General features: G+C 45.4%; 1 protein-coding gene across 1 annotated transcript in view; it reads left to right on the forward strand.

Annotated features, from left to right (window-relative positions):
• Positions 1 to 22,064, forward strand: part of LOC138965343 (DDB1- and CUL4-associated factor 1-like) — a gene marked incomplete in the record, with an annotated part of 73,097 nt that overhangs the window by 10,719 nt on the left and 40,314 nt on the right. The window contains 15 exon segments of the mRNA XM_070337480.1: positions 2,197 to 2,342; positions 3,129 to 3,230; positions 3,500 to 3,658; positions 4,668 to 4,708; positions 6,924 to 7,062; positions 8,064 to 8,273; positions 8,864 to 9,033; positions 9,530 to 9,649; positions 10,106 to 10,208; positions 10,573 to 10,692; positions 11,039 to 11,110; positions 12,118 to 12,199; positions 14,183 to 14,319; positions 20,571 to 20,652; positions 21,254 to 21,375. Of these exon segments, the coding sequence (XP_070193581.1) occupies positions 2,197 to 2,342; positions 3,129 to 3,230; positions 3,500 to 3,658; positions 4,668 to 4,708; positions 6,924 to 7,062; positions 8,064 to 8,273; positions 8,864 to 9,033; positions 9,530 to 9,649; positions 10,106 to 10,208; positions 10,573 to 10,692; positions 11,039 to 11,110; positions 12,118 to 12,199; positions 14,183 to 14,319; positions 20,571 to 20,652; positions 21,254 to 21,375 (1,805 nt within the window).

Here is a 22,064-nt window from a genome sequence, read left to right on the forward strand (position 1 = left end):
ACCCCGCCATTCAGGCCGCCGTTTTCTAGTTTAACAAGGGACTAAAGTATAAGTCTTAAGTATCAGACGAGGGGTGGAGAGAGAACAAAATGAGACAGGAAATGCCAACTAAGTGAAACGAATGTTTCCAGCATCACCTGGAGTACTCGTAATATTCCATACTGCCGTGTCGTTTCACTCTAGGTATCAAGATGCCCCTCTGTGTACCATGTCATTTCACTCTACATATTAAGGTGCCTCTCTGTGTACCATGTCATTTCACTCTACATATCACTCTACATATTAGGGTGCCTCTCTGTGTACCATGTCATTTCACTCTACATATTAAGGTGCCTCTCTGTGTACCATGTCATTTCACTCTACATATCAAGGTGCCTCTCTGTGTACCATGTCATTTCACTCTACATATTAGGGTGCCTCTCTGTGTACCATGTCATTTCACTCTACATATCAAGGTGCCTCTCTGTGTACCATGTCATTTCACTCTACATATTAAGGTGCCTCTCTGTGTACCATGTCATTTCACTCTACATATCAAGGTGCCTCTCTGTGTACCATGTCATTTCACTCTACATATTAGGGTGCCTCTCTGTGTACCATGTCATTTCACTCTACATATTAAGGTGCCTCTCTGTGTACCATGTCATTTCACTCTACATATTAAGGTGCCTCTCTGTGTACCATGTCATTTCACTCTACATATTAAGGTGCCTCTCTGTGTACCATGTCATTTCACTCTACATATTAAGGTGCCTCTCTGTGTACCATGTCATTTCACTCTACATATTAAGGTGCCTCTCTGTGTACCATGTCATTTCACTCTACATATTAAGGTGCCTCTCTGTGTACCATGTCATTTCACTCTACATATTAAGGTGCCTCTCTGTGTACCATGTCATTTCACTCTACATATTAAGGTGCCCCTCTGTGTACCATGTCATTTCACTCTACATATTAAGGTGCCTCTCTGTGTACCATGTCATTTCACTCTACATATTAAGGTGCCCCTCTGTGTACCATGTCATTTCACTCTACATATTAAGGTGCCTTTTTGTGTACCATGTCATTTCACTCTACATATCAAGGTGCCCCTCTGTGTACCATGTCATTTCACTCTACATATTAAGGTGCCCCTCTGTGTACCATGTCATTTCACTCTACATATTAAGGTGCCCCTCTGTGTACCATGTCATTTCACTCTACATATTAAGATGCCCCTCTGTGTACCATGTCATTTCACTCTACATATTAAGGTGCCCCTCTGTGTACCATGTCATTTCACTCTACATATTAAGATGCCTCTGTGTACCATGTCATTTCACTCTACATATTAAGGTGCCCCTCTGTGTACCATGTCATTTCACTCTACATATTAAGGTGCCCCTCTGTGTACCATGTCATTTCACTCTACATATTAAGGTGCCCCTCTGTGTACCATGTCATTTCACTCTACATATCAAGGTGCCCCTCTGTGTACCATGTCATTTCACTCTACATATTAAGGTGCCCCTCTGTGTACCATGTCATTTCACTCTACATATTAAGGTGCCCCTCTGTGTACCATGTCATTTCACTCTACATATTAAGGTGCCCCTCTGTGTACCATGTCATTTCACTCTACATATTAAGGTGCCCCTCTGTGTACCATGTCATTTCACTCTACATATCAAGGTGCCTCTCTGTGTACCATGTCATTTCACTCTACATATTAAGGTGCCCCTCTGTGTACCATGTCATTTCACTCTACATATTAAGGTGCCCCTCTGTGTACCATGTCATTTCACTCTACATATCAAGGTGCCTCTCTGTGTACCATGTCATTTCACTCTACATATTAAGGTGCCCCTCTGTGTACCATGTCATTTCACTCTACATATTAAGGTGCCCCTCTGTGTACCATGTCATTTCACTCTACATATTAAGGTGCCCCTCTGTGTACCATGTCATTTCACTCTACATATCAAGGTGCCCCTCTGTGTACCATGTCATTTCACTCTACATATTAAGGTGCCCCTCTGTGTACCATGTCATTTCACTCTACATATTAAGGTGCCCCTCTGTGTACCATGTCATTTCACTCTACATATTAAGGTGCCCCTCTGTGTACCATGTCATTTCACTCTACATATCAAGGTGCCTCTCTGTGTACCATGTCATTTCACTCTACATATTAAGATGTCCCTGTGTACTGTGCAGTGTTTGACCCCGACACCAGCAACAGCAGCTGGAAGGAGATGGCGCCGTACGTCATCGGTTGCTATTCCCTCAAACCGCCGCTCACCAACAGCATGAAGGCTCGCCTCATGTTGCAGTATCTGGCAACTATGGGGGACTATCAGGAGGTAAGGATGTGTGTGTTGGGAGGGTGAGGGTGCTGTGTAGGGATGAATGGTAGTGTTTTTTTTGGGGGGGGGAGTGGCGGTTGTGTGTTTGTCATTAGTTCATTTATCCTCCCTCGTATTCCTTGTAATCGGCAGCAGCGCAAAGGCACTACTCATTCTGCAGTATTTGGCTGCTTGGTGAAATTATAAGGTGATGAGGATGAGTGTGGGGGTTGGTTGTAGAAAATGAAACAGGAAAAGATGGGTCTTGAGAGAATGAGGTGAAAATAAAAAGTACTGCCTGAGTGAGAGACGAGAATCCAGGAAGTGTGAAAAAGAGCTAGCAGAGTAGCTGTTCCTAAAATTCTGCAGCAGATAAGAACAAGATATTATGATAGAACCAGTTTGGTTACTGCACTTTCTTCCCCAAGTTGCGTTTATCTGGAGAGTTATTAACATGTGCCATGAAAACTCCCTTACCCTAACTGCCCAAGTCATCATCCTTGTCTTTAACGGGTAGACTGGACTCGTCAACCCTGGCAGGTAACCAGTCTAGGAGAAGGAAAACTCCGAAATAGAACCACGGGCAGACCAAGCTCAACAGCCCAGGAAGGCAATTGGTCTAGGGGAGGGACCCCTGACCAACGTCCAAGGCCGAAGTCGGAGATGCGGGAACCCCTGGGTGCCAAAAAGCGCTGCATCACGCAAATCACAAAATAGTGAACGACGAAGAAGAAGAAGATCCTTGTCTTTCAGAACTCTAAATGTTTTTTCAAAAGTGTTAATTCTGTAAATGTCCTTTTTCAGTTACTGAGCAGTGTGTTTGAAGGCAGAGCATTGGATCTCATCTTCTTCTACATCGATCTCACCAAGAACGCGGATGTTCGACTTGCTTTTGAAGCTCTGAAGGTACGTGAAGAGGAAAAAAAGGATGAGAACGACAGATGCCAGCTAAGGTTAATTTCATTCAGAAAAAGAAATCAACCAACGGAAAGTGTCATTCAGTTGTTTAAGAAGTCAAAATGACTCACAAAAAGCAACTTTTACCAGTCCCAAGGGTATCCTTTCATCTCAGGTACCACTGTATTAAACATGAATGCAGCATTGATTTCTCAGCATCTGTTGACACTTGTGCATCACAAGAGGTTCCTGTCAAACATTCATTGTGTCGTTTTCAGTATTTGGCCACGCTGCTGTGCCACAAAAAGTTTACCATAGAGTTCCTCCAGCGCGAGGGGGTTCAAAGGTTGCTGAAGATTTACCGTCCTTCCATCGCTGCTACCGGTGTCGCCCTCTGTCTCTACTACCTCTCCTACTTTGAGGATGCCATGGAGCGGGTAAGTACCAGTACTATCCGTCTGATGAACAAACAGATGTAAGCGCTCTGAAAGCATACATGTGTAATAGAGTAATTGAGAGATGCGCAACCAGTCTCCTGGCACCCGAGAGAATAACAAGCATTGAAATGAACGAGGGGGCGGGGATGTAGCTCAGTCGGTAGCGCGCTGGATTTGTATCCAGTTGGCCGCTGTCAGCGTGAGTTCGTCCCCACGTTCGGTGAGAGATTTATTTCTCAGAGTCAACTTTGTGTGCAGACTCTCCTCGGTGTCCGAACACCCCCGTGTGTACACGCAAGCACAAGACCAAGTGCGCACGAAAAAGATCCTGTAATCCATGTCAGAGTTCAGTGGGTTATAGAAACACGAAAATAACCAGCATGCTTCCTCCGAAAACGGCGTATGGCTGCCTGAATGGCGGGGTAAAAAACGGTCATACACGTACAATTCCACTCGTGCCAAAAAAAAACCACGAGTGTACGTGGGAGTTTCAGCCCACGAACGCAGAAGAAGAAGAAGAAGAAATGAACGAGCGACTTTGGTCCTCATGACAAGGAGACTGGTTCCGCATCACTCTCACTCGATGACACATGTCCTTTGCATTTTGAGCGCTTACTTCCCTTTGTTGATCAGATTTTAAAAAGTGCTCTGCTTTATTTAAGAATTTTTTTTAACTTTTCAGTAATATCTACCTTTTTAGTGTACAGAGATTTCAGTAAGTACCAAGTGTTCAATGTCTTGCAAAGCTGTGCTCAGGGTGTGTAACCTTTATTGGTAGAAATGTTGGGTTTGTAGTATGTTATGGGATTTATTTCCAGTAAGAATGATTGATGACATTTTTCAGTCCCACCCATGCAATACTTTTGGGAATGTACATTGATTCCAAGAGAGGTGATCCATTCTAAGAAGTAAGATTTTACTTTGCCCCTGTTATTCCTGCATGGAAAAAAGAATGATACACGTAATGAAATTAGCCAAATAGTATGAAATTATTGTACATTTATTTCAGGTGTGCGTGCTGCCTGATCATGTGCTGTCTGATTTGGTGGGGTAAGTGTAATGTTTGACAATAAACACATCAGTCAGTTTACTTTTACTACTACCCCCCGCGGGTTAGGGGGAAGAATTTACCCGATGCTCCCCAGCATGTCGTAAGAGCAGTGATCGCGCTAGGTATTTTTCAAACCGGTATGACGTCATGAGCTGGCTACAAGGTTCTCACGAAAATCGGTAAGCTTGCCAAGGCAACCAGTAAAAGACAAACAATGACTTACAATACATTAAATCAATGTCAGTGATATGCGGACGTTTTTTCTACCCCCCCCCCCCCCCCCTCAAAGCAACTGTCGCACAACTTGACAGTGACACATCAGCAGCCGCTGTGAGAGAGAGAGAGAGAGAGAGAGAGAGAGAGAGAGAGAGAGAGACTTCCGAAATAAAATAGGAAAGCAAATAATAATCACGCAACTGGAAGACTTACTCACTAGTTACTTACTGTTACAGTTTCACTTTCGCCTCACAATAATCAACTGTATGTAGACAAAGATCTAAGCTGGTGTGAGTACGTGATTTCCCGGTATGATGCTATGTCGGCTATAGTTAGACGCCGTCCCTTATTGTCTTTCAGTTTCTCATAAACTGAAAGATTTTACGATGGACCGGGAACCGAAAGAAATGGCGCGAAAAGTATGATGTCTGATGTCTGTGTGTGTAGATCTTTTTCTCGGCGACAAGAAAGATTTCTCCGCTCCCTGATCACCTACATTGCTCAAATAATCTGCTAGCAAATACTTTAGATCTGGCACAATCGTACTGAAAGACATTTCGGAGCTCGCCTCCTTGTTATTTTTGACGTCATGTTTGACACCTTGACATCAAGTGTCATCAATGGAGACATAATCGCAACATTGTAGCGCTGTCACAACAAGCCATCCAAATCTCTTTCTCTCTCTCTCTCTCTCTCTCTCTCTCTCTCTCTCTCTCTCTCTCTCTCTCTCTCTCTCTCTCTCTCTCCTTTTGTAATAAAGTTCTGAGTCTGAGTCTCTCTCTCTCTCTCTCTCTCTCTCTCTCTCTCTCTCTCTCTCTCTCTCTCTCTCTCTCTCTCTCTCTCTCTCTCTCTCTCTCTCTCTCTCCCCCTCGTACTGACAAACGATTTTTGTAATTACTACTTTTTTTTACCGGTCAAACCAAATAACAATCGGTACGTCTGACCGACATCCACTTTTTTTTCCGGTATTGGCGAATCTTAACCGGTAAAATACCGGAAATTACCGGTAAACGCGATCCCTGAAGAGGCGACTAACGGATTCTGTTTCTCCTTTTACCCTTGTTAAGTGTTTCTTGTATGGAATATAGTCAATTTTTGTAAAGATTTTAGTCAAGCAGTATGTAAGAAATGTTAAGTCCTTTGTACTGGAAACTTGCATTCTCCCAGTAAGGTAATATATTGTACTACGTTGCAAGCCCCTGGACCAAAGTTTTGATTAGTGCTTTTGTGAACAAGAAACAATTAACAAGTGGCTCTATCCCCTCTCCCCCTTTTCCCCGTCGCGATATAACCTTCGTGGTTGAAAACGACGTTAAACACCAAATAAAGAAAGAAAGAAACTTTTACTACTAAAGTCCAGGCATGCATGTACATTTCCAATGCCAGAAACAAGGCATATCATTAGTGGTCCCCTGAGCATGAAGATGGTGCAGGCGAAAGCTCAAAAGAGTGAGACATCGCCATTCTAATAAAATATTTGGAACATACCCCTCTGCAGTACAGAATACATGGAAATCTGTTCTCTCCTGCCTTTGCTTTATGGAAACGGGCATACCCTGTTACTCACCTCATAATTTCTTGAACAGCTATGCAGCGGTTAAAGATCTCTTGTAACCACACAGCACCATACAGTTTTATACATGTAGCATGTGACAAACAGAAGTCTGTTTTTTCTTTTCAATCCTCTTCTTCTTGTCGATCACACCTTTTCAATCATCAAACAAAGAGTCTTAATTTTGATCCCCAAAAATGCAGTACTCGCTAATCAAAAAACAAGCAAGGTAGGTTATAGGAACGTTTAATTGTGACAAAACAAAACATTACGGTCACTGATCTTCAACCCAGTGGTCTTTCAAGTGGACATACAAATGAACACTTATAATACAGAAAATAAACTTAACTGACAAATTGTCCAAAGCTCGTACGGAAGACACAAGCGAGTACTCGCCGTTATGTGTTGAAGAGGGGTGCTCTGATGCGTGTGTTGTGTGTTGACAGGTACATGATGTGGTTGATGGAGTGTTCTCATGACTCCAGTCGCTGTCACGCCTGTATGTTCTTCAGTCAGGTGTTTCCCTTCCGCGTCATGCTCGACTTGTTCGATCAGCGTGACGGTCTGCGAAGGCTCTTCAACACGGTAAGGGGGAGTTACAGCACAGCGCCATTGCCTCTTGTACACAGTGTTGAGAAGCGTTTGTTTTCTGTACAGAACATATTTCCTGCACTTTACATTTCTTTTTAGTACCATCCTTTTAAATGCAACCATTCCCCCAAATGCGGCGCATGGCTGCCTTCGTTGTGGGTTAAAAACTGTCATACATGTAAAAACTGTGGGAGTTTCAGCGCTAGAATGATGAAGAAGACATACAACCATGTGCTGTGACAGCCTTATTTCGCAGTGGCTTGGCTACTTAACTCTCTCCGGGCGATGGAACGCTATAGCGTTCCGAGTCCGCCATAGCGTTCCTGACGACGGAACGCTATAGCGTTTCTGAACTTCGAAAATTCGCGCGGCGATCGTGACGCAGTTTGTACGGAACTAAATGTTGCTAGCTTGTTCTGTGGTCTTTCCACAGTGCAAGGGAAGCAACTGCATTCACTTGTCCCTTTCTTTGTCTGTATTGTGACCCGGTTTGCGAAACTACCGACGATCAGCGTCAGGGTAAACAGCAAGACAATGGCGTCTTCCACGCAGTTGTCACGCTCGTCTCGTAGACCCAATGCAAGGCGTTTTACGGCGTTGGAAGTTGTTGAAATGCTTCAAACTGAAGGATCTGACGTGGATGAAGGTGAAATTAGCGATTCATCTGTCTATCTTTATTCATTCTTTCACTATGAATTTTTTCCTAACCCATGCAAATGGCCCGTCTGGAGGGAAAGTCAAGGGAGAAAACTGGCCGCCCCGAGTGAGTTAAGCTCATCATTTAAATGAAGAATTATCTTATTTTAAGATTCAGTCAGCTGTTTTTAACACTGAAGGAGAAATATATGCAGCAGATAGAGCTGAACAGCCTCATCATGCAGCAAGATTCAATAAAGCTTCATCTGTTTGTTGAACTTGTAAAGCACTTTGAGCTGTGGGGAAGTGCTATGTATAACTGTTCCATTTTTATTATTTTTATTGTTTGTCCCTTTCAGATCAGCACACTGGAGATTCTCAACGTGGAATCGAGCGACCAGGACCTGAATGACGACCAGGTCTTCGCCATGCGGCAGACAGCGCGCCACGTATGCGGGGCATTGAAGAAATATTTTGAGGCACACTTGGTGATCAAGGCAGAGGAGGTTCGACGCTCTCACATTCGCAGCGACGGCACTTCCCCGCTGCATGAGTTGCCAGCTTACAAGGTAAGGGATGATTGTTTTGTGTGCTTCATTCAAAGTTAATGTCTGAGACTGATCTTGTGGTGTTGAAGTGGTCTGAATTGAAATGTAAATGCCAACTGCACCTACAAGATAAAAGGATCAATGTTACTGGATATTTACGAAACATTTTGATTTAGAAAAGAATTCAACCAAGACAAACCAGAAGCTACTTGGGTTCAGCTTTCATGCCCATTAGCATCAAACACAATGAAGTGTATACAAATGAGTTCACAAAAGAAAGGAAAAAGATAGAGAAAGGAAAATCATAAAAAGAGTGTACCAGTTTGCAGTTTTGCAGAAAGTTTGGTCAGTGAAGCTGTAGGGATATTATCGATTTTTGGTCATTTCATTTCATCAATAAGGATGAAAATGTTCTACCTATTATCACAGTCTGTCTGTGTCTTGGCCACTGTTTCTTCTTCTTCTTCTGCGTTCGATGTTTTGGCCACTGTTTAATTGACGAAGAAAACAGTATTCAATCTATGATCATGGTCAGTGATGTCTCGCCAAGCATTGCGGTAACAAAATGACAATGTGATACCTACGTTCACCATCAGCGTTTCTCTCCCCAGCCCATGAAGCTGTCCCCACAAGTTGTTCAGGAGAACATAGAGCTGCTGATGGAACTCTTGCCGGTCAGATCCCAGTGGATACCAGAGTACACCTTTCACAAACTCGGCGGCATCACACTGCTCGTTCAGCTCATCGCTATGGCGCCCGGATGGGGTAACTACCCTGGAAAGTGAGTGTTGGGGGTGGTCTTTTCTCTGTGTGTACAACAGAGTTAGTTCAGTCTGGTCGCTTTGTCTCTGTCTGTTGATGTGACTGTGTGTTTGTTTCTATATCTTCTCCTGCGTATCATACACTGGGCAACACATCTGTGTGTTTTTGTAAATGTGGATGTGACGGGCGATGGATGAGGTTTGTGTGCTGAAAAAGCTGTTATATTGTGACACTTTACTTCATCAGGACTTCCCAAATTCAAATGTACTTAATAAGAATTAAAGAAGCAATTAAAGAGAGAAACGGGTCTAGATATTTTGAACTTAAATTGACAATGCATCAGGCCTCAGACAGTGAAGAATGCTCCAGTTTCTCTGAGCCTTTGTATTAACTGTTCGTTCTTGTTGCTAAAATGCAGTTGTTGGTACGAAATTTCAAGCACAAGAACAAGCAGCCAATCAAGCAGTCAAAGAAAGACATGTAGATATGTTGAACGTGTGTTGATGGTGCTTCAGGCCAGAGACCATCAAGAACGCCATGGACGTGTTGCACGTGCTGACAGTGACGCCCAAGTCACAGGTCTTGCTACTCAACAACATCAAGCTGGAGAACGATGTCACAACCCCCACCATCAGGTAGAGTTAACACTATTTGGTTTTACACGATGGTTGTCGCGATACTCTCTCTGTTCATCCCTCTGTCTCTTACCCATCTCTCTCCCTTCCTGTCTCCCTGTCTCTCTCTTTCTCTCTCTCTCTCTCTCTCTCTCTCTCTCTCTCTCTCTCTCTCTCTCTCTCTCTCTCTCTCTCTCTCTCTGTCTTTGTCTCTCTCTGTCTCTCTCTCTCTCTCTCTCTCTCTCTCTCTCTCTCTCTCTCTCTCTCTCTCTCTCTCTCTCTCTACCTCGCCCTCTCCCTCTCCCTCCCTGTTTGTCTCCCTCTCTGATTCCCGGACCGATCATTTTTTTTTTAATTATAATAAACTGTTAGCAACTTATCACCACAAATGTGTTGGCCTTGTCATCAGAAACAAACATTGTTTAGTTTTTTTGGGCCTCGTGACAAGTTTTTATCTTGAAACTCTTTGTATGACAGTGTGCTGACGGGCTTGGCGGAAGGAGAAATACTGGCTGACGCGGAGGTGCAGAAGGGAGCTCTCAACATCATCATCAACTGTGTGTGTGGGCCGTCAGAACGGGTCAGAGGCCAAAACCAGCACACCTTTACATTTTACACAAAAGCGTAGCTGTGCATTTCATTGCTGTTTTTGTCGTAGTGAACAGTTTTGAATCGCTCCCTCTTGAGCAAATTTCCAACATCTTTGCTGTACTGAATCAAAAAGCATTTTCTTGATTACCAAAATAGATGACCAGTCATTGTTGTTGGTATTACAGATAGAAGCTGTACAAAATGAGAGTACTTAGGCTGTGTGATATGTGCAATATTTTAGCATCACAAAGCGCAGAAAGAAGAAAGAAAATGCTGTAAGCATAGGTTGTGTAATATGACTAATAATTTTAGTAGCAAAATGTATTTGATAACACTGATATTCTTTTGTGCAGCTTGGGGGTGGCGTGGGTCGCTACATGGGGTCAGGGTCAAAGCGCAAGGTCAACGTGAGGGTCGGGGAGGATGTGTTGAGTCGATTGTGGAGTCGAGTTCAGAGCAACAATGGCATCATGGTAAATATTTTTGTTGCATCTTTTCAAGTATCAGCAAAACAAGCAAGCACAGGTGAAATCTTAAAAAAGTTAATTGCAGGAAATTATTGCTGACCATTACCCTGATGTTTTCAAATAAAGTGCAGTTGCTTGATCAAAACTTGCGCATGAAATCAGTATATTCGTCTTATTGCATAACTCTTGTGCTGCTGAACTGTTTGTTTTGTGTTAGTACTTGTGACAGGAATGGCTTGCAAACTTTGTGTTCCTCAGAAAAACTGGATTTTATTTCTCACAGAAAGTAACTGACGTGGTGACGTGTAGCATTTTGCTCTGACTGCTGAATTGAGTGTGATGATTTGTGCAGGTTTTGCTGAAGTTGCTGTCAGTGAAGACACCCATCACTGAGGCTGATAGCATACGTGCTCTGGCGTGCAGGGTGAGTACTTATAATGTCTGTCTCTTTTTAGACAGGTGGTTGCTATGGTCTTTATAGACAGGTGGTTGCTATGGTCTTTATAGACAGGTGGTTGCTATGGTCTTTATAGACAGGTGGTTGCTATGGTCTTTATAGACAGGTGGTTGCTATGGTCTTTATAGACAGGTGGTTGCTATGGTCTTTATAGACAGGTGGTTGCTATGGTCTTTATAGACAGGTGGTTGCTATGGAAAGGTGATTTATGAATCAGAAAAACCTTGTTGGGGATCCTTTGGGGTGGTAGGTATGGGCAAGTAATGGTAATTTAGAGGTGGTCACCAGTGCAGGTTGGACAGCGTTATTTGTGTAAGGTGACTACACGTCTGCTTTCAACACAATTGGTGGCCATCAACACAACAGCTCACACATATGCCGTTTAAATAATGCAGTAAAGTACTGTAGTCCTGATGAAACAGTTGAGACCTGTCAGAGTATAAGAGGTTTGCCCCTGCCTGCTGTAGTCTTGATGAAACAGTTGAGACCTGTCAGAGTATAAGAGGTTTGCCCCTGCCTGCTGTAGTCTTGATGAAACAGTTGAGACCTGTCAGAGTATAAGAGGTTTGCCCCTGCCTGCTGTAGTCTTGATGAAACAGTTGAGACCTGTCAGAGTATAAGAGGTTTGCCCCTGCCTGCTGTAGTCTTGATGAAACAGTTGAGACCTGTCAGAGTATTATGTATAAGAGGTTTGCCCCTGCCTGCTGTATTCTTGATGAAACAGTTGAGACCTGTCAGAGTATAAGAGGTTTGCCCCTGCCTGCTGTGGTGCTTGTTGTTGAAATATGTTCCACATCAAGCAAATGCATTGTTTTCCTCCTTTCATATATGATTATTCCTTGACTCTGCTGAGAAGCATTGAAATGAATGGTAAGATTCTTTTGTTTAATATGCATGCTGTTTTTGCATCTCTCTTCTGTTGTTTTCAATCCTTTCAGATGACTTAAAAACTGTTATTTTTCTCCTTGTTTCAGGCCTTAGTTGGATTGTCACGGTCAGAGACGGTGAAACAGATTCTCGGCAAGCTTCCCGTCTTCAACAATGGACAACTACAGAGTGAGTGTCAGTGTGTGTACTGGTGGGGGGGGGGGGGGGGGGGGGGGGAGGGAGGGGGGTGTCAAAAGGTGCAGAGGGCAAGAATTGAATATGTACATGTATTTCACTGCTGCTAAGCTGTTAGAAAAAGGTTGAACATCAATCTTTGATATATTAGTGTACACAAAAATTATGTGGTGTATCGTAAGTTCTTGTTGGTGCCAAAAGTGATGGCAAGGTCTGTTTCTTTAAGCCTGAAAATAAGTGGGCGTATTTCTTGTATGGTTTTGAAGGCACAGATTTCTTCGCTCTGTTCTTAAAAAAAATTTTTTATGTCATTTCAAACTTCTCTTAAACATGGCGGTGTTGTTATCCTGGTCTTGTCCTTTTCTTCTCAGACCAGGTAGAAAGAAATTACATGTGTAACTCTCTTTCAGATCCATAAGTTAGCATCCAAAGCGTCACTCTGACCTTGACCGGTTTTCATGTATCGTCGAGAGAAATTGATTCTCACAAACTCATCTTTGTCTTTTCAATCATTGTTTTGTCATTTTTGTATCACTATTACATATCCCGTACCTATGTTGCATATGATTTTAGTTTGTTTATAAGGATTTGGTTGTAATGAGTGATGCTTGGTTCCTCTGCAAAGATTGCTAATTTATGCAGACAGGTACTCGCGCAGGAATTTAGCCGATTCCATTTACTTTCGGACTTTACCGCTTCGTACTAAGTCAATGTATAATTTTCCCCCAAGTAACGCATATCATGATGTTTGTCTAGGGTTCTTCTTTTTATCTGTATGATTTATGAGTTTGTCCATTATTCCAGTTTAGAGAGTTTTGTAATTTTCCGCACTGAAGTTGGTTCAGTGCCTTCACTAGGACCATTGTTTTTGCATCCTACTAAATAAATATAAGTTTTTACGAAATGTGATCTATTGCAATGGAAAGCTAAAGGTCGTAGCTTTAATTTGATGTATTGTTTGTTATGATTGGTTATGTATTTGTTTAAATAACGTGGGGTAAAGCAAGTGTAAGAAACAATACATCAAATTAAAGCTACGACCTTTAGCTTTCCATTGCAATAGATCACATTTCGTAAAAACTTATATTTATTTAGTAGGATGCAAAAACAATGGTCCTAGTGAAGGCACTGAACCAACTTCAGTGCGGAAAATTACAAAACTCTCTAAACTGGAATAATGGACAAACTCATAAATCATACAGATAAAAAGAAGAACCCTAGACAAACATCATGATATGCGTTACTTGGGGGAAAATTATACATTGACTTAGTACGAAGCGGTAAAGTCCGAAAGTAAATGGAATCGGCTAAATTCCTGCGCGAGTACCTGTCTGCATAAATTAGCAATCTTTGCAGAGGAACCAAGCATCACTCATTACAACCAAATCCTTATAAACAAACTAAAATCATATGCAACATAGGTACGGGATATGTAATAGTGATACAAAAATGACAAAACAATGATTGAAAAGACAAAGATGAGTTTGTGAGAATCAATTTCTCTCGACGATACATGAAAACCGGTCAAGGTCAGAGTGACGCTTTGGTCAGTTCGAAGCATTATCGTAAATAACACAATAATATGCAGCCATCCAGCCTAATCAGTGACTTCTATGCAAACCTAAATATAATTAGGACCGTATCAAAGATAAAAGGGACTTTGAAAGATAGAAGTTAGGTAGATATATAAAGAAAGGTATTGTATTAGAATTTGCGCCGGCAAGGTGCGCGCGCATCATCGTATCGTCTGCTATGGGATGGGTTATCCCGTTTGTACTGTACACAGGGCTGTTTCGCTATGCGATGATTAGAGTGTTTAGGGTAGCGAAGTGCACTTTGCTACAAATGTAAACCCTAGGGCCAGAGACTGTGCTTTTACCAGGTGTTTGAGTACAAGTAAACCCTAGGGCCAAAGACTGTGCCTTGACCGGGTGTTGCAATGTGTGTTGACCGGGTGTTGCAATGTGTGTTCCTCAGACCTGATGAAGGAGCCGGTGCTGCAGGACAAGCGCCAGGAACACGTCAAGTTCTGCAAGTATGCCAGTCGCCTGCTGGAGAGAGTGTCTGGCAAACAGTCCAACACCTTCGATGCCTCCCTCGAGGACATTCGCAGGGTGAGTAATTATGTCCCATGGAGTGTTGAAGTCTGTTCCCATGTCTGACATTTTTGTGTGTATAAACGTCGTTTTTAGTTGGACTCAGTGAAACTGTACGAGTTCAAATGTTGTCTTTGTACGTATGCCAGATACCATAATTGAATTAGAGTTTAGTTAAAGCCAGTAACTTCTTGGAGTTGGATAGTTTGTGAAGTGGTTTGCTTTTAGAAACCGGATTGGTGAAAGTAACGGAAACCAGGCAGCACAAAATGTTCACAATAAGAATTAAAAAAACTGAGGAGAGAAAAAATGGATTTGATTTGATTACGTCAGTCATTTGTAAATTCCTGACACTTTGAATATTGGCAAGGTATACAAATTACCATGTAAATGTACCCAATTAAATTACATATCCATACCCAACTCACAAATAGCAATTAACTCTAGTTCAGTGCTGGTAACGCTGTACGCGTCCCCTTGGTAACCAAGGGAGACCACTCTAAAAAAGAAAGTGATCCATCCCATAATGCCAGACTATCAACAGTCCGACATCCGTATGCGCGCGCATACGCCGCCATCTTATCATTCCACTCAGCGTCCAACGTGTCTGGTCGCGTTTTGTTGTACGCTCCGGCTGTGTTCAGCCTTGGTCTTTGTTTCCTGACTTTGACTTCGCCCCTTGGTCTGCCGCCGAGCTTTGTCGATACCCTGGCTGTTTTTGGGTGAGAGCTTTCTTGTTTTATGTAACTTTGGCGACGTTTCTGTCGCACGTTTGTGGACTTGTAAAATTTTTCAGTTTCGAAAATTTTTTGTGAGTTCGCTTTGACATGGCGGAGAGCGCCAAGAATAGAACTAGTTCGAGACAGGCTGCTGCTTCAGCTTCTCCGGCTGCTAGTACTTCTTCCTCTAAGAGAAGTTCTTCGTCTAGAAGAAAGAGTGATGGAATTTCCGCCACTTCTCAGATAGAACCGGGAAATGTAGGATGTGATGTTGATGTTGTTGTTGACAAGCCTTCGTCCGCCATTTTGTCCGTGAAGAAGGACAAGGTCACGCGTAGTGATAAAGATAAGGATGTTGTTAAACCGGTTGTTTCGTCGGGGGCTCCTGGTGATTCAGGTGTGTCTCCCGCCGATATTGCGTCATTGCTTTTGACTTTAAGTACACAGGTTTCTACTTTGGCGGCCGATTTGTCGTCGACGAAAGCAGAGATTCGCGCACTTCCGGCTGGCGTCTTCGATGTCTCTTCGTTGGGTAGAGTCAGTTCTTCACCAACTCCTTCCACTTCCGGTTTCGCTTCAGCTCCCGCTGCGGCTTCCGCTGTGGCTGTTTCTTCCGTGGTTCGGGCGGAAGTGCATGCGTCTCAGCATGCTGATGGTCGGCTGGTGTCCCTTCTGCATGAGCCTGTGCTCTCTAAAGGTATGTCTTCCCCACAAGTTACCAGGTTCTCTGGTGACAGTGGGGTGCGATCACGTGCGTGGTGAAAGCCCTCCTGCAATCTCTGGCCATTGGCATCGCGCCGGCCCAGCGGTTGCAGGGAGCCCTGTGAATCGTAAGAACGTGGCATATACCTCTGATGCAGTGTCGGCTATGCCGGTTCTATTTCCGTCCGGGGGGACGGATGGTGGGTGTGACTCCGAGGACTTTGCAAGTCTCTCTGGCGTTGACCCACCTGGCTGCGATAGCGAGCAGGAAGGAGGGTTGGAGGAGGGCAATGCCACGGCCGTGGATGACGCCCTTCTCAACCTGCCGGCGAAGCTGTCGAGCGCGGTGGCTCTGGCAGCGGAGACGGCTTCCAAATACTTTCCGGAAGGGGTGGTGAGAAGCAAGAAGAGACTTCTGCCACCCAGGTCGGCTTTTGACGATTTCCGGTCTGCCAAGAATGTTTCTGGTCAGTTCCGGTTTAAAGAGTCTTCCTCAGTTGCCTATGTTATGGCAAAGGTTTTCAAAGGGAGGAACGGACCGGAGGTGCCGTTGTTGTCACAACGTGGTGATGCACCTGAGGACGTTCTCCCGTGGTTGGCCAAGGCGGGGGATCGGGCTGTTTCTGGCATTCAGAAGTTGAAGCTTGCTCCCCGGCCTGTTAGGCTGATTGAGCCTTTCGCGTTGCCTACGGCTGTGTTGCCGGTGACGCCTGAGCTTGCTTCGCTGCGTGAAGTCGGTTACGGACCTAACACTGTGCTTCCGTGTACCGAGTTTTCGATGATGGCTCTTGAAGATGCAGGGAGGTCGTTGCTTGAGCTGACGTCAGTGTCAGAGTCTCTGCAACGGTCTCTTTCGAGGTCGATTGCGACCTCGCTGGACCCCTTCGAATTTAGGTTCGACGCTTCGGCGCTTGACGTGTCTACCCTTCTGGCCACTTTGGCCAAGGTGACAAGGGAACAGATGACGATTTCAGCCAACCTTTACGCACATGCCGTGCATTCAAGGAGGTCGGCGTTTCTAGCGGGATCGAGGATTTGTGATAAGTCCACGATTGATTCCTTGAAAGTGTCCCCGTTTTTAGAGGGATCGTTGTTGGGTCGGGCCTCTTTGGATGCTCTCCAGAAGGAGACAGCGGACGCGAGGGATCTCGCTATAGCCCGCATTGCCTTTCAGGGTTTGCCTAAGGCTCAGGGCAAACCTCAGTCTCAGTCTCAGTCACGGACTCAGACGCAGTCTACGGCCAAACCTCAGACATCCTCGTCTGGTGGTGGCGGTAAGGCACAGAAACAGTCTTTCTCTTCAGGGGGTAGAGGTCGCGGTGCGCCCTACCCTAAGAGGGGTCAATCCTTTGGTGGTTCTAGGGGGTCGGGGCGCAAGCCCCACCCCCAATGAAACTCCCCCGAACAGGCCTTCCCGGTAGCTCCCGCACTGGTTGTGGCGGGCGGCCCGTCCAGGGCCCTCTCTTCCTGGCTGCAGCTAGTGGACAGCAAGTGGGTTACCGGGATCGTTCGTTCGGGGTTCAGACTTCTCTGGTCAGGGGAAAAAGCACCTCTGACCAGGATAATCCCGCTTTGCAAACCCCCCAGGGATCCGGAGGCGAGAGCCGCGGTGCAAGGGGAGGTGACAGCCCTTCTCTCGAAAGGGGCGATAGAGGAGGTCTTGGACTTACGGTCCCCGGGGTTTTACGGCAGACTGTTTGTTGTAGCGAAAGCCTCGGGGGCTTGGAGACCAGTTCTGGACCTGTCTACTCTGAACATGTATCTCCGGACGGTGAAGTTCACTATGGAGACGCCGGCCTCTGTGCGAGAGGCGCTTCGTCCAGGCGATTGGGCTACCTCGGTGGACCTTACAGACGCATACTTCCACGTCATGATGCACGTTTCGGACAGGAAGTGGTTGCGCTTCCGCTGGGGAGCCAAGGCCTATCAGTTCAGGGCGCTGCCGTTCGGCCTTTCTCTCGCGCCATGGATATTCACCATCGTGGTGCGTCAGCTCTGCGCTCTTGTGCGCAAGGAGGGTGTGTGTCTGCGAGCTTATTTGGACGATTGGCTTATCCTACATCAGGACAGGGAGTTGTGCCACGTCCATACTCGCATGGTGCTCAGTCAGGCTGCCCAGCTCGGGTTCTCTGTGAACCTGGGCAAATCAGAACTGGTTCCATCCCAGACGTTCACTTACTTAGGGATGGAGTTCGATACGCTCAGTTGGTCGGTCCGCCCGTCTCAGAAGAGGGTGGCCAAACTTCAAGACTTGCTCCGTGCGCTTCACGGAGAGAATCTGGCCAGTGTACGGGTTCTGACATCAATACATGGCCAGATGGAGTCTATGGCTACTCTTATCCCACTGGGCAGGGTACACAAGAGGCCGTTTCAGGCAGCTCTTCAGGCCCGGTGGGATCAGTCATCCCAGGGGTGGGACACCCAGATTTCTCTGGGAGCCTGGTTTTTCGCGACCACGCAGGTCTGGCTCCTTCCCTGGGTCTCACAGGGAGTCCCGATAGTGTGCCCGGCGCCAGAGAACGAGCTGTTCACCGATGCTTCTCTGACGGGGTGGGGAGCTCACCTGGGGGAGCATGTGGCGTCGGGGGCGTGGAACCTGTCTCTTCCCACGCGCCATATCAATGCTCTGGAGTTGGAGGCCGTTTCCTTGGCCCTCCAAGCTTTTCTGCCGTTCGTTCAGAACAGTCATGTCAGGTTGCACACCGACAACAGGACTGTCGCGGCTTACGTGAACAGGCAGGGCGGAACGAGATCCCTCAGCCTCTCAGACAGTGCGTGCCTCATTCTAAAGTGGTGCGCTTCGCATCATATTCTGCTGTCAGCCATCTTTCTGAAGGGCAGCTTGAACGTCCTTGCAGATGCGCTGAGCAGGGGGGACAAGGTGGTCCATTCAGAGTGGACTCTGTCGCACCAGTCCCTGCACCGTCTTTGGGAGCAGATAGAGAAGCCTCAAATCGATTTGTTCGCAACTCGGTATTCAGCGAGGCTTCCTCTGTTTGTTTCCCCCTTCCCGGATCCTCTGGCGTGGGGCGTGAATGCGCTAGAACTGGATTGGACAGGGCTGACAGCTTACGCCTTCCCTCCGTTTTGCTTGTTAGGCAAAGTTCTCAGGAAGGTCGACCTGGAAAAGCCAGCGCTGGTTCTGGTTGCCCCGCTTTGGCCAAGCCAGCACTGGTTCCCGGACTTGCTGCGACTGGCGGTTCGACCGCCTATCCCCATCGCAGTAAGAAAGGGAGAACTCCTACAACCCAGGTCGGGCATCCCCCACGAGAACCCTCAGGCCCTCAACCTTCAAGGGTGGATTCTGTCAGAAGCGCTATGCTCAAGGCAGGGGCCTCTTCTGCCACTATAGACTTTGTGAAGCATGCCCATAGGAAGTCAACCAGTTCGGTCTACTCGTCTCACTGGGCCTCCTGGGTGAAATGGTGTGGTCTTAACAGAGTTAAGCCTTTGGCACCAAGGTCCATGCAGGTAGCAAATCATTTAGCCTGGCTAGCTGGACAGGGGGGTTCGGCTTCTTCCCTTCGTGTTAGAAGGTCCGCAATTTCGTCAACACTTAGGCAGCTGGGCCATAAGATTACTCTTGACGGGGTTGTCGCTAGTGTTATTAAGGGCGCCTCCCTTAAGGCCGCGCGCGTGAAGTCTCCGCTCCCTGCTTGGGATTTGATGCTTGTGTTGAGATTTTTGGCTTCTAACGAGTTTGAACCGTTACAGTCATCTAGTTTGGCTAACTTGACGCGCAAGGCGGTTTTTCTAACTTTGCTCGCTACGTCGCGTAGAGGGAGTGAGGTTCATGCTTTATCCGGCTTAGCTAAAGATATTGCAACCGAAAAGGATGGTTCCATATCTCTTAAATTCAGGCCAGAATTCTTAGCTAAAAATCAGAAACCAGGTCATATTTCTCCTGTCATTAACATTCCTGCCTTGAGCAACATCCTTGCTCCTGGAGACCCTGACATAGTTAACTGTCCGGTCAGAACGCTCAGCGTTTACCTGTCTCGAACGAAGTTCATTCGTTCCGAAAATCAAAAGTTGCTTTTTATTTCTCCCAATACGGCAAGGGGCAAAGATATTGCTAAGGTGACTTTGACCAAGTGGGTTTCCACGTTAATCAGGCTAGCTTACGCCTGGTGGCATACTCAGTCCGGAGAGGTTAGGGCAGTACTTCCCCTGACTTCGGCAAGAACTCATGAGGCGAGAGCATGGGCCTCTTCTGTGGCAGTGCTCCGTTCAGGCCGTCTGGCTGATGTTTTGGTGGCGGCCTATTGGAAATCGGAGGATGTCTTCATGAATTATTATCTGAGAGACATCTCCTCCTTGCGACAAGACGGCAGTTTTGCACTACCTTCTATGGTGGCAGCAGGACAAGCCCTTCTACTTTGATTTTTGGTGAGTACCCGCCACCTATAGTAGCAATCTGCTATTTGTGAGTTGGGTATGGATATGTAATTTAATTAAAAATTTTAAGAGTAAATTTTCATTTAATTAATATACTTACCCAACTCACAACGTTTATTCCCTCCCACCTCCCCGCTGTGGTTGGTACTGGGGTCTAAAAAAGAGTGAGTTGGGCTTCGTTTTGGAATGATAAGATGGCGGCGTATGCGCGCGCATACGGATGTCGGACTGTTGATAGTCTGGCATTATGGGATGGATCACTTTCTTTTTTAGAGTGGTCTCCCTTGGTTACCAAGGGGACGCGTACAGCGTTACCAGCACTGAACTAGAGTTAATTGCTATTTGTGAGTTGGGTAAGTATATTAATTAAATGAAAATTTACTCTTAAAATTTTTAATTTAATGGAAAATAAAGTGTTGTTATTGTATTGGTGTTTGGTGTGTGTTTCAGGCAGACATTGTGGCCCAAACGAAGATCATCTACAGAGAGAAGGAACTGATGCAGCTCATCCACGATCACCTTGTCAACAAAGGTCAGAATCCGCTTGGCTTTGATTAAGCTTTAGTTTGAGCATGTCTGTTCACAATCGCAGAATAAACCGACCCTTCCGATCTGATGATCTTGTCATTCTAAGGATACTACATGCAAAGCTGAAGCCAATCACTCAGCTGACATGATAAAAATTAGGTGTTTGAAATGTTCTGGCACAACATTCTCACGCAGTATACCATTTCCATTGTCACTCTGTCTTGGCCCAGAAATGGCTACACACTCAGTACCACAGTCAAGCAGGGAAATAGTGGAAATGTACATGTGACTCAAAGCAGGTGATGACATTTCATTTGATTCTCCCTCACTTTTAGCACTAAGTTTTGAAGTGAGCTGGTCAGATTTATTTACCAAGAGGGTAGGAAGAACCAAAGGGTGCCATCTTAGTTTGCTTTGAAGAGGGAAACTGAAAAGAGTCAGACTATCTGTCTGAATCAGACAGAGGCTAGTTGTTTGAACTAAAACAATCAGTAGCAGATCTGTTGGTGGAATAAGAGTGTGTGTGTGTGGGTGTGTGTGTGTGTGTGTGTGTGTGTGTGTGTGTGTGTGTGTGTGTGTGTGTGTGTGTGTGTGTGTGTGTGCAGGTCTGACAGAGACGGCCTCAGTGCTGCAGAAGGAGGCGGGTTTACCTCGCTGCTCCACCCCTCCTCCCCCACACCCAGCCAGTCCTCACATCTTCTCCCCCGTCCCTGTCACTCCTAAACTGGTCAGTCTCTGTGTTAGTTTCCCTTTGTTTTCACTTCATTTGGCAATTTGTCACAATTCGTTTGTTTTGTGTGTGTGTGTGTATGTGTGTGTGTTTGTGTATGTGTGTGTGTGTGTTTGTGTATGTGTGTGTGTGTTTGTGTGTGTGTGTGTGTGTGTATGTGTGTGTGTGTGTGTTTGTGTGTGTGCATGCTTGGGCCCCTATGGTTGGTATACATTTTAGAAATAAAATATTGTCTTGCCTTCACACTCGTAGTGAGATAAAAAAAAAAAATCTCTTCTGCATTTTACAGAAGCATAATTAAAAACTCTGATGCCGTGAAATAAAATATCGCTTTAAGTCCAGTATATTACAGAAGCATACAGGACAGTGGAACCCCCCTTTTAAGACCCCCCAAGTTAAGACTTCCTCCGTTTTAAGACCATGTTTTCTAACTACTTGTTCACAATCTCACCCCCCGCGGGTTAGGGGGAAGAATTTACCTGATGCTCCCCAGCATGTCGTAAGAGGCGACTAACGGATTCTGTTTCTCCTTTTACCCTTGTTAAGTGTTTCTTGTATAGAATATAGTCAATTTTTGTAGAGATTTTAGTCAAGCAGTATGTAAGAAATGTTAAGTCCTTTGTACTGGAAACTTGCATTCTCCCAGTAAGGTAATATATTGTACTACGTTGCGGGCCCCTGGGGCG

This window comes from Littorina saxatilis, linkage group LG4 (genome assembly GCF_037325665.1).
Source record: "Littorina saxatilis isolate snail1 linkage group LG4, US_GU_Lsax_2.0, whole genome shotgun sequence".
In the NCBI taxonomy this organism is placed as follows: domain Eukaryota; kingdom Metazoa; phylum Mollusca; class Gastropoda; order Littorinimorpha; family Littorinidae; genus Littorina; species Littorina saxatilis.